Raw genomic sequence first — 13,394 nt, 5'->3', positions numbered from 1 at the left:
TTTACGCTAAACACAAAACTATGAAGACCAAAAGAGACCAAGAGAGGTAGCCCCTCCATGCATGTTCTTGGTTCCTTTTTCAGAAGTATTTTTAATGTCTTGTTGTCATCTGGTTAGAAAACTGACATTCCAAACATACAACAGACACACGACAAACAGACAAAACAATAACTTTCATGAAAGTTACAGAAGACAGGAACAAAGTACACATAAAGCTCGCAGACTAATTGAAGACAGATCACCAGAGGCAAGGAAAAAGAAAGGAAGGCATAATGCCAGGAAGTCAAACACCGGCATAAAACATAAGGAGCTCTTCTCATGAAATACAAGTCAAGCTATATTTTACAAGGTGCAACTAAAGTGAAAAGTATGAAGAGTAATCAAAATAGTTTCACTGTCTAAGACAGGGGTGTCAAACTCAATTTCACTGAGGGCCACTTCAGCATATTGGCCCCCCTCAACGGGGCACATTGACGGTACAAATCAGGAGTGCATCCCTGCTAAAACACCCCAGACAAAAGGTTGACTTCCCTCATTCAGTTCTGTAGAGGCTTATAATGAGTCAATGGTCCAGGTGTGTTAGAGAAGGAATGCATCTAAAGCTGCAGATGGTAGCTCTGGAAAACTAGACTTGGGCACCCCCAGCATAAATGTATAAAATACAATGTTAAACACCACCTCATATTGTTAAATAACTGATTTTATGTATTGAAGTTTTAAATATTGCATTTGAGTTTCCATGGCCTATAAAATGCTGGGGGGGCCACGAGTTTGATACATGTGCATTACGCCATAGAACTGCCAATTGGTAATTGAAGTAAAGTAGCTTCGATTTCAAAGAAGCCGACATTGAAGTCGATTGGCAAATGAACCATCACAAAACAGGAAGGCTCTTGTTGTCTCACTGCACCCAAGAGATGCATAACCGACAAAAAACGTTTCTGTCTGGTTTTGAACCAGAGACCTTTCCCATGTAAAGCAATCATGATAACCACTAAACTACAGGAACTGAACTTCCCTGCTTTGTTTCAGTTTGAGGTTCCAAAGTTGATGATGTGAGATGCGACGCATGAAAATTTCAACTGAGGTTTGCACTCAGATGCCTGGATTCAGAGTACAGACCATGACACCACAGAACCCTTGTTGACCTTTAGTAAACACCTGTGATGAATAGAACATGCAAAATCTGTTTCTGTCTGGTTTCAAACCAGAGACCTTTTGCATGTGAAGCAAATGTGATAACCACTACACTACAGAAACTCATGCTCTTTGCAGTGTACCTGATAGGTGATCCACATTTTGTTAGAGACTGATAACGAGCATGGAACAATGTCAAATACCACAGATCCTCTCAGAGAGCACAGTAACTTGGTGAACAAACTGTCAAACTTATACTTGTACCTAATTTCACATTACAGTCCATAAACTAAGCCTGGGATCAAAAAATTGTATTGAAGATGTCATTAGCAGAGACAAATGGTTCTACAGAGATAAATGGCTATAAAATAAAATCAATACTTACAAATAAAAAATGGTTCAAAAATAAAATTAATACATTAAAATAAAAAATATTTGTGAAATACAATCAACACTTGAAAATTAAAAATGGTTCAAAAATACAATCAACACTTCAAAATACAAAATCTCTGGAAAATAAAATATTATGTATGTTGTTTTGAAAAACATTGGAATATAAGCACTTTTATCAAATCTTCATTGTGGTAAGATCATGTAAGTTCTTCTTAAGTCCATGGAAACTCAACAGTTTGTAAGGTAGGTGAGTTAGCTCAGCAGGTTAGAGCACAGTGCTGGTAATCCTGAGGTTGTCGGTTCAAACCCCATATGGGGCAATTCATGTGTAAGGTCTTTCAGACAATCAACACAACAAAATAAATAAGGGTTCAAAAATAAAATCAACACTTTACAATAAATAAGGTTTCAAAAATAAAATCACCACTTCACAATAAACAAGGGTTCAAAAATAAAATCAACACTTCAAAATGTATAATGGTTTCTGTCTGTTCAGAAAATCAATACTTACAAATAAAAAATGGCTAGGAAGCACATTACAAACCTTTTGTTGAAATGGCGCATTAAATTCAAGTATCCATTACAGACCAGAGAAAACTAAAGAGAAATCAGCGTCGTGTTAATCTATTTGAGGGCTCCTCAAGTGGATTAACACAACGTTGCATTTATCTTGAGGAAATAATGCAAAAGTTAATTAGACTGTAACATGCGCAGTCCGCTGCTCAACCACTGCGGAATTGGAAAGAAACCGCTGGAAGTAACTCATCCAGCGGCTTTAAGAAATGGAGCCTTCTTGGTGTTCGTTACCCAGGAGAGCGGCGCTCTGGAGGAGCTGCAGACGTAACATCTGTCCGTTTCGGAGAAGCGAAACCAACCAAAAAAAAAAATAAAAATCCTGGTAAAAGCTCACACCGGACCGCACAGGGTAAAACACTCAGAGTTCAGTTGATCTGTTTGGATCAGACAGATCCAACTGACTGATGAATTAGTGCAGATTTTTCTGCAGATGGGAACCAGGAGGAAGGTTCAGACCCCAGCGGGTGAAGTGATGCTAATTTAAGTGAAGTCGCTTAATTTAATTTATTAAAAGTTATTGGGGCCTCAGTCAGTGGTTTTTGTCACTACGAGAAAAATGTACATTTATCTGCTTAATCTGTGATGGGATCTGGATTCACGGTGCATATTAACTAAACCGCATAAAATGAGACTAAATAGCCGATGTTAATGTGATTGTAATTTCACGGATAAAAATAGTACAGGACCGATTTTTTTATGTTGTCGGTCAAGATAACAGATAACAAAAAAGTCTAGCGCTACCTGCCGCCCTGAGACCAACTCACACACATCTTCATTCACAGTCTTACTTGTAAATCGATTTTTCTTTTCTTGGACGTTTTGATGTTGGCTTGTCGATGTCTCAGTTTTATTCACTGGGAAAATCAATAAGCAGCTTGAGGTGACTCTGCTGCTCTCTAGTGGCGAGAAGCCGTAATGTTGGCTGGTAACAATTGGAATGCATTGTGGGAGATGTAGTTTGTAGTCTATTCGTGCTCAAAACCTATTTTAAGTCAATCATTGGCCTATATAATGCTGGGCGGGCCACATAAAATGTGGCCTAAGAAAGAAAAGACACATGTGGTCTAAGAAATACATTTATGTTGTCTTACTTTCTTCTCTGTTGTTTTGAACTGTAATGAAGCCTCTGAGGTCGTTCAGGCAGACGATCCCCATCCAGCTACCCTCACATGGACAACCGAGACACATATATCCATTTCTAGCTTTTTATTATGGCGTGTATTTAAGCCGTCACTGTTCGGCTCGCCTGCAGCGACTTCCCTCATGTGAGTCACATAGCATTTGAAAGACTTACACCCTCCTTGGTGGTTCCTTGTGGGGGAGCGATGAGGTCAGAGCCCAGACGCCAAAACATCAATGCTGCATATTCTCATCGTTTGGATATAATCTATTGCAGTTGAGCTGGTTGACTGAAATGCAGAAGGGCTCTAGAAAGATGGAGAATCTACTCAGAAAGTTTAAAAGTTAAAAGCTTTTCTGCTTATTGAGCAACTTGTGAGCCAAATATACTATTGGATAGTGAAGGTTATGGCTTTGGTCTGAAAATATAAGTGAATATTAAAAAGCCCAAAATAAATCACTGTCGGTAGGTTTGTGTTTATAGTCTAAATCAATTTTAGATGCAGTGTGGTAGAAAAAAAAGACCTCCGTGTGATAAATGTGAATCTAAAAAGATGTAAGTGAATAGCTGCGCTTTACTTTATTGACATGTTTGCCTCAATCAGCATACCGTACTACAGTTTGTGCTCGGCAGAAAGAGCATTCCTAAGCTCAGCTGTTGTTTTCAATTATAAATCAATGTTCTCAGCCTGTCAGCTCAGTGATAGAAGGCCAGTGTGGAAACTGAAAACAATGTTTCTTACTCTTGGAAGAGGGCTATTGTATTTTTCTGAGCAATCAACCTTTTTCCACTGAGATGACGAATCATCTTTGTGTTGAGTCATTAGAATGAAAGCGTCCATCAATTTCTAACTATTTCTTTCTACAGTTGAGACACTGTCACTTCATAAATTCATTACACAAGCTTTAAAAGATGCAAAATGAGTTGGTAAATGTTACACTTCGCTCTACATTATTGTTCTGGAGTCCACCATCATCCAAACAGGCAGATATTTAATGAGACGGTTCGCATATCTTGAAGGAGGTTTGAAAAAAAAAAAGGCTGAAGTAGACAGTGGTCATGGATTAGATTAGCAGAGGAAAGTCTCCTTGCAGGTGTCAACTTATTCTCAGGAGACGGGCAATTAAATGATGAATGTCCGCCATCAATAGCCACTCAGATCTCTATAATCTTATAGCCTTTTAGGTGATTGCTGAATTGTGGATTTTCATAAATCATCAACTTTGTGACCTGGACCTGTGATGTATTTTTACAGTACTTTTGTCTAATCACATACATACACTGACCATTAATAAAGTGCGCCTTGTTAATGAATTGACCCGTTTTTTTCATCCACGACAGATTTATACTCCTCAGAGATTTTTCCCATGTCAACATGATGCCATCAAAAACTTGATGCAGATTTACTGTATGGAGATTTATTAAGGGCTTGTCCTGCTTAACTATTTCTTAAATGTGTGCTGTTGGTTAAGATCTGGAGACTATTAGGCATCAGTTTGAGATGATATAACCTTTCTGACATGGTACGTAAACCTCCTGACACTGGTTGTCTAACCATGAGAAGATTGGTGAACATGGTCGCTGCCTCAGTTTACTGTTTTTTAGTAACTGGCAGGAGTTTTCTCAAGAGATGACTTTCTGTTGCTGTAGCCTGTTTACTTCAAGACTCACTGTGTTGAGCATTCAAAAGTGGTACTCTGCGTACTTTGCCTTTGAGCTTTTGCTACTTTTTTTGTTATTTCTAACTACTCTTCCATTTCTCCACCTCTGATGACAGAGAGGCATCCACACTAGTGCAGCTCACTGAATATTCTGTCCTGTTCAGATCATGATTGTAAAGTTGCACTTGGAAACCAGAAGATAAATACTCAAGACTATCTTATATGGCAGTAACCAACATGTTACTTTGACATTTACTAAAACCCCAGTTCTTCCCCTCTCTGATGCCTGGGTTGAACTTTAGCAAGACGTCTTCATGCATCTAGATGCCTAAATGTAACTTTCTAGTTTATAACTTCATATATATTTTCTTACAGGGAGTATGACCTGGAAAATATAGTGTATTTTATTATATTGACTAGCAAATTACCCAGAGGATGCATTCATGCACTCATTTCACCTGGAAGAGGGCAACTACATTGTGTTAGGGCTAATGATACATTAGAATTGAACATGGAAAAAATAAATTCTTAAAAGTTTCAAATCAGCTGTAGCCGAGCAAACCGAAGTTTAAAGTACAGAATTGCAATTACCTTTATAAAGTACTTTGTATAATGAAATGAAATGACATCAGACTTATGTAGACACTCAAATCAGAAAATCAGTCATTTCTATTCACCCACACATTCACATACGGATGATGGCGAGCTACCGGATTGTAGCCACAGCTGACCTGAGGCAGTCTGGTTAAAATAATATGTTTATTTGCACATCTAACAGCTTGTGTATCATTAAATCAGTGGCACATTATTGAACTGCTCAACTCCTACCTGCGAACATGTTCCTTAAATGCTTAAAATCCTCAAAAATACATAATTATTGGTTTGTATTACAGTAACAATTAGTCTGGTTACTTCAGTCAAGAGTTTGAAAATTATTCTGGTTTCCCAATCTACCTCTGTAACACAGTTGGGCTTGTGTTATGTCATTCTCAATACAACGTCTAAGGAAAATGGAATGCCCCATAAAACAGCATACTTGGACATGCTGCTTTTATCTATATTGACATGCCCCATCACAAAAGCGCTGCGGTCTAGTCAAAACAGTAACCTTTGCTTTAGAGGAGGATATAAATATGGGACATTCTGACAGACTGGCAGCTCGAGTAAGAGAGTGACTGAAACAGATACAGATGGGCAGTCAGACAGATGGACAAAGCAGCAGAATGGCATACAGGCAAGCTGGCCTGTTGGTTGACTATAGAGGCCAGCTGCCTAAAATCGCTGAGCGGTTGTCTGATTACATAAGCTGGTTGACTGACTGGAAGTGCGACTGACTGCATGAACAGTTAAACCTTCCTTACTTATTATTTTTGTTGTTAGGTAAACTCCAAACAGCTGTGGGATCTTTAGTTACCAGCTTACGAAGCAAAGCTTGATGGGAAGTGAAACGGAGCAAAAATGTTCATCGGAAATTTTGTCGTTTAATTTGGTGACGAGACAACTGCTGCTCATTACCTGGCTGATGAACTGAGAGTCTCCTGTGGCTGTTTAAGAGCACACACAACTAAGAAGTCTCAGTTTTATCCTAATTAATCTCACACTGACTGAGAAAAGTGAGAGTACTTGCTATTTTAAAAAAGACATTTTCTTCTATGCGCTTACCTTGATTTACTACGTATTTTATTTGTATCTAGCTTAAATTGTTGTAACACACTGCAGCATTACATATTTTACCAATCAATAAACAATTTATTATTAAACCTGTTAAAGCAGAATTTTTATCCCAGTCAGCAGCAGGGCTTGCTGAAACCTCTTCACAAACACTTTTACCTCGGTGGTTATCGGCCACGGTGGCTCTACAGTGCAGCCTGTGTCTCTCTGATCAATAGCAGAGTTGTACGTTATGTAGTCAACCCATCGCTTTAGTTTTTCACAAGTTATAGAAGTCAACATTAGCCCAAAGCACAATGCTCTCCAAAGTTCATATAAAAGTATTAATGCACTATTTCACTTTGTTTTTATATGTAGGAATATGATGTCATATGTGAAATATTAGTGAGTTCTGGACGCTATGGGTTTCAGCGATGTTGCAGGTCACAAACACCCGGAGGAGTCCAAACATTTTACCATGAAGGCCAAAGTCATCAACATGAAAGCACTCGGGGGAAATGAAAAAATAATTTTAGTTTTTCAAATAAAAACAGCAAAACTGATTCAAAATTATTTTGTTTTATTATCTTCTTGCCAATAAACTAAACATGCATGATTTTAATAAAATAAAGTAGTCTAATCTTTATAGAAAAAGACTCTGTAAAAATTCCCCAGACTTACATAGTTTTACAGTTACAGTTACATACATTTGAATAAAAAGTTGCAATATGTCTATGTTGCTATTTGCTATAAAACTAATATTGAAACAAACATTGTGACGAATAAAAAAAGAGCTATTTTTATTGTGCCTAACGTTTCCTATTTTATGTACATTTTAATTAAATAGTAAAAATCTTTTCCTAAAAAAAACAAATAAAACTGTCAGCCAATACTGTTGGGCAACAATTGTACTATTTATATTCAAGGATGCAGAGAATCTGGGACCGATCCCAGCAGTCAGGGCTAGATTACTCAGCCAAGACAAACAAACAAACAAAACATCATCTCGTATGCACTCATACCAAAGGTCTATTTAGAATAAACAATTAAGGAACATGACGTTTTTCCACTATAGAAAAGAAGTTTAACTCCTGCAGAAATACATGCAGAGACGGGGTAAAGTATTCATTAAATGCTGTGCATTATGATGTAAACTTAGCTGATTTAGCTAATGCTCATATTTCTGCAAAACAATCTGTCTCGCTTCAAATGTTATTAGTTTTCTTTAAGTAGGAGTTCCACTGATATTTTAGTTGTTCTGCAAATGACAAAATGGACATGGAATATGTTTTAAGCATTGCACAACATTTGATTAACCTGACCACAGGACGCTTAATGCGGGGTTACAAAAACACAAAACAACCAAAATAAGCAGGAAGGGCCGTCTGTTCTTTCCTCCTTTGCATTTCCTGTATTTCCTCTGTTCCTTCTACGACTTCCATCTCCCATTCAGTTTGTTGCTTTTTGTATGCTCCTTTCATCTGTTCTTGTCTGTCCTTTGTGTCCTTGCTGTGAGGCCAGAGAATTAAAGCTATTCATTTTTGCTACCAATGTCTGTTTTTGTTTTATTTTTTTAACCGTCCCCCATGCGACTCAGTACTTTTGATGGCTTACTGCTTTCCCCCTCTATTTTTCACTTTAAACCTTGTCCTCTGCTGTAAGTTGGTGTTCGTTAGAAAGGGTTTGACTGATGAGTACGGTACTAAACAAATAAGCACCGTCCTGTCTCGCGACATTTTTCATTGAGGCTCCAGCTAATCGTTTGGGAACAGAGTTTCCAATATCAGTTGCTCTCCTGCTTCAGCCTGAGCACTTTTTTTGTTAATATTTTACAATTCGTGCTTCAGCTGTGCCGAGTGGAAAAATCCAGATGCAATCAGCAAAATAATGTGATAGAATAATGTCCTCAGCTATGCAGTTTTGCAAGTCATTCATAAGAAAATAGGTCGTTATTGTTAGTAGTTGTCCCAGCAAAATAGGAATATATGTCCCACTGGGGGTGCAGCTCACGTAATCACTGGCAGCAGCAGACACAGTTTCCTCTGGGACTCCTGAATTTGTCTGTTTTAAAAGAGTCACGATGAGCTGCATGGGACTGGACGAGGACAACAGTAACATTGTGTCAGCACATCCGTCGGTGTCCTTTTGATCCTGAAAAACCACAATTCTGGTCCTATTCCATGAAGTATTAATGGTCAAATTTGTTAATTAGTTTTCACATATTTCATTTTTAATTTACAGCACTGAGATTTTTCGGATATGATTTTTGAGCAACCTGCTCTTTTTCTTTTTTTTTTTTTACAAATTATTTGCTGCATTTTGTGAAAATCTCAGAGCAGTTCACTCAGTTTGGCAAGCTTAAGATCACCCTTTTCACCTGCTAGTTAAAACAGCTGTGCTCTGCTGAGCACAACCTTCCCTCCACTTCCTCCAAATTTATTTTTTTCAGAGAAAAATATGTAATTCTTGCAGCGCTGCCAAATGATCACTTGATCAGTATCTGGTCTCTCTCTGTCCTAACTGTGGTGTGTCAGATATTTCTATGGCAGGGATAGGTAGAAGCTTTTGGGTGGCCCCAGTCACAGAGGCATCAGCAGTTTCCATGTCTATTTGCATTTTAGAGCTTTTAATATGCACCTGTGAATGATCTGCATTTAGATATTTCTTTTGTCGTGAGATTCTGGATTATTCTGTTTCGCTCCCATCTTTGGTTTTAAAATCCTCCTGATGAACTTTGTTGTTTTCCTCTTCTTGTCCCATTTCCCTTCCAGTGCCTGATTTTCAAATTGGCCAGGGCTTTGTTCAAGTGGGTTGGGTTTCAGCACAAGAAAATTCTCCTTAAAACTTTCCATTTGACAAAAGAAAAATCAGTTTTTCACAAATGATTAAGGACAGATGTAGACAGCTTTCTTCTTCCGCTTTCTTCTGCTATAACTTGGCATTCATTATAAAAGTTCTGATTGATAAAATCCGTATTAAACGGATCTCTGTGGTTGCCATTTTTGTTTTGTTTACTGCTTTGTTTAAAAAGTAGTTACTGCAGTTATCTCAGCATGTTCTGTTGGTGTTTCTGTTGTGTCAGAGGAGGTCAAACCCCTTTAGTGGACCATTTATTTGAATGATTGTAAGCATTTGATTCTTTTCATGCTCAATTTGTAAATGTTAAGATGTTCTAAATAGCACAGCCTTCTGTGCAGTGGTTATTATGTATAAAATGTCAGATAATACACCATCATTTCAAATAATTACTGTAAATAAAAAATGAATTGTATAGTCTAAATGCTAGCAGCAGAAGCAAACTGTGTCACCACTAAGAGTGTGGCTGTATTATGTAAATGGTTTCAAACCAGAAGATTTCTAATATAAAAGAATGCTGAAATGAAATGAAAAAGGAAGTGAGAGAATGATGAAATAACAGTGCTGTGCATTGTGAGGCCTGGGGAGTTCAAATGGAGGTGAGAACAGTGCAAGAGAAGCAAAATCCAGGAATATCATATTCTCTATCGTTTACAGATCTATCAAAAAAGTGTATTTAGGGAGCTTTTGTCTTCTAAAGGGAGCCCAGGCTGTGGTTATGATGTACCTTTGGGTCAAAGTTAAATACTGCTCTGTTGATTTTAGTCTTTAAAAGTTCTGAAGGCAAATAAACTCTTACTGGGGGGAACATTTTTTTTTTTTATGTAACAAAAAATGTTGTTACAAGGCCTTCATGTCCATCTACAAAGAACAAAGTGTAGTGATGATTGTGTCCACTGTGTTCCAAGGTAAATCGAATGCCTTCAAATTTGCTTTATACTCTTCTTCATCTCTTTCCTGAAAAGGTTCCTGCAATGAAAACGCTCTTTATATGAACTTTGTAATAACCAACAACATCTCACAGAATTCAATAATTCCTCAGATTTTCAATTTTTACATGAGCTACTTGTTGTCTTTGTGAAATCAGTGGTTTATATTTACACTGCTTTCTGTTTGCAGATTGTCAGGATTCATGCTGCCCTCTCCTATTGTCAGCAGCGGTTCCATACTGGCTCTGTGGTTTACAACAGACTTTGCTGTGAGTGCGCAGGGCTTCAAAGCAGTATATGAAGGTAAGAACATCTGTCAGTGTGGGTACATATTTTGAAGCTACAAGAAGAGAATATATTGAGAAATACTGGTTAAATGAAGCGAGACATATCACTTGTGGGACTTCAAAGAACACACATGCAAGTTAGAGCTTCTTATAGATAAGGAATACTTCTTTTTTTTAAATCATACAAGCAAGAGTTAATCATCTATTATTTATTTATACTTCTGTAATGACGCGGTGTTCAGATGGCCTTTTTCGTCGTTGCCTAACCAAATGATTACTTTGTTTAGATTTGAATCGCAGAAAAGCAGTTTTATTCATTTATTCAGTTTTATTCAATATGGAGTCAGTGGTGACTCCATATTGTCTTGAGAACTCAGGAGTGTAAACATTCATATCAAGAACACATCCAACATTTCTCCAAACTTCAGATGAAGCTGTAAGACAGACGTCAATTAAAACAACCGGTTTTAATTGACGGTTTAAACGGTTTGATGCTGTCTTCCTTAGCTAAAAAAATGTTTCACATAAGTCTGCGTTAGTAACCTATTAACATGTCCTTTGTATGCTTTTCATATCTCTGTGGTAATAGGGAGTTTTATATCAGTCCGTCTTTCACTGAGTCTCACATGTTTTGTCGTAAGCATGATAAGGCAAATGTTCCATGTTTGGATGCGACGTGAAAGCTTAGTCTGACCTTTCAGAGAGACCCACAGACACACACAGACACACACACACGCTGTTGTGTAACCGTTTATCCATGAATCATGGACTCTAAATATCAAACACAAGCTCAAAAGGCAACAAATTCACTGACTGCGGTTTATATTTGGGTGTGTTGCCGTTTCTCATTTTGCCCTTGTATTCTGAGCGTCGTATTTGAGAGTTTGTGTAAACGTCTGGGTGAGTGTCAATGACTCTTTGTCTGAAGCAAACCTGTCAGCCATTAAACTTTATTCTCAGAAGGCTTTCTTGTGTTTTTCTGGTTCTGTTTGAAGTGGTTGTCTCCTTGGCAGAGGCTCATTTTTATGTCTGTTAGTAGGAGATGAGTATGTAACAACTTTCAAGGCTGAAATCAAGGTGCAGATTTCTTGGACATAAACTGTCTGTATGTCTGAGAAACACCCTTCAAACGTCATGAAAAGTTTTGAGAGGTTTTGCCTGGGCTCTTGTGATTATGTCACAGAAAGCTTCTCTAGTTTTTACATGTCAGTGAGAACACATTTTATATCGTCACTTTTTATACTGTCTCTATAATCGCACTTTCAAGTTTAAGTTTGGAGTCTTATTGCTAGAATCAAAGAGAACATTCTGTTTAGGAAAATGCTTTTCTATTTAAACCACTATTTTTATAGCGGGTCAGTCTAATTTCCTTGTTAAAATGATCACAAGCCGCATCTTTCGTCGAGTCTGTTGCATAATTTACTTTGATAAATGGATGCGCATTATAAAGCTAACGGCATGTGTAAAGATGGATAGTTGGAGATATTTGACATCTCTTCATCTGCACCTCCACCTCCGTATTTTAACATTTCAGCCTTGAAGCTAAACTTAAAATAGCTGAAAAGCTGCAATTAACTCTAAAACATACATGTTTGACTTCTCTACCAAAACAACTTTTAAGAGATAAAGGAAATGCCTCATCACTATTCATATATGTGCATCATTTAAAGAGGTATAAATATGTGTAATATTCAACAGAAGGAGGTAGAACCAGCAGCAGTTTGCAGAAATCTGTTAATGAAAATGAACAGATTTTTACAGATTCCTGGATAGAGAAGGCATGATTGGAGACAGTCTAGCTGACTAATAATTGTATTTATAAAATCTGATCCATTCAGTTGAAGGATGAAAGTTATTTTTGTAAAAAAAAAAAAAAAAAGCATGTTGTTTTTGTTCTTCTGCTTTTCCTGTGGTGGGACAGTATTATTTTTCTTAGAATCTTTTTCTCTAGAATTGGATCAAGTGTGTCAAAATAAACACTGAAAGAGATTAAAAAAGCTCTAAAGTCCAGTTCTATTTAAATGTATTTTCTAACTCAGCTGTTATTCACAACATACTCAGTGACTCCCAGACTTCATTTCACTTTTAAATGGATTTATTGCTGCATTCTGAATCAGAATGGCTCATTTGATGAAATGCTTCCCTGATATACTTTTTAAATCTTCAACCAAGTGATATTCCTGCTGCATTATAAACTAATCTGCTTTGAAAGGGCTTGGTTATTGTAAGTACTTCAGCACAAAGTAACAGTAACGTGTCATCATTTAGTATATTCACAAAGCTTTACTGTTGAACTCTGTTACAAAATGTGAAATATGTGAAACATCTCCTCACCAAAAGCTTCCCTATTGATTATGAGTTTAAATTCATGTGGCACCTTTTTTTTGGAATTACTTACTTAAAGCCTTAAGCTGTAATAAAGTGTGATCATAATGGTGGAAATAGATACACAAACGTTTTAAAAGCAGCCAATCAAGATCAGATAGTGATCACTTAATATACACTGAAGCAGACCGAGATATGAGGGGAAAGAAGAGGTGTAAAGAGATAACCTCCTGATAAAGTGGTGAGAGAAGAGATGACTTGACAGGCAGTTAGATGATATAAATAGTATTATTTTCTTAATTAAATTAAAATGAAAAAAAAAATCTTAGAGTTGAAAAGCACAAGGATTTCTCTCATCACCCCTAATTCCATCTTTAATAAGAAAAAAAGAGTTGTAGCATAATATTTACATACTCTCACTGCTCTCAGTTATTAGGCACATGCAGCCCTGGCTATAGAT

General features: G+C 37.2%; 1 protein-coding gene across 2 annotated transcripts in view; it reads left to right on the top strand.

Annotated features, from left to right (window-relative positions):
* Positions 1-13,394, top strand: part of csmd1b (CUB and Sushi multiple domains 1b) — a 436,793-nt gene that overhangs the window by 148,947 nt on the left and 274,452 nt on the right. For both annotated transcript variants that reach the window (XM_088004350.1, XM_088004351.1), the window contains one exon: positions 10,513-10,625. In XM_088004350.1, coding sequence (XP_087860476.1) covers positions 10,513-10,625 — 113 coding nt within the window. Of the gene's footprint in view, positions 1-10,512; positions 10,626-13,394 lie in introns of those variants that run through there.

The sequence above is a fragment of the Poecilia mexicana genome, unplaced genomic scaffold (assembly GCF_051168715.1).
Source record: "Poecilia mexicana isolate PSO_F unplaced genomic scaffold, ASM5116871v1 scaffold_3, whole genome shotgun sequence".
NCBI classification, from domain to species: Eukaryota; Metazoa; Chordata; class Actinopteri; order Cyprinodontiformes; family Poeciliidae; genus Poecilia; species Poecilia mexicana.
The sequence above is the reverse complement of the archived record's forward strand: the minus strand, read 5'-3'. Positions and strand labels throughout refer to the sequence as shown.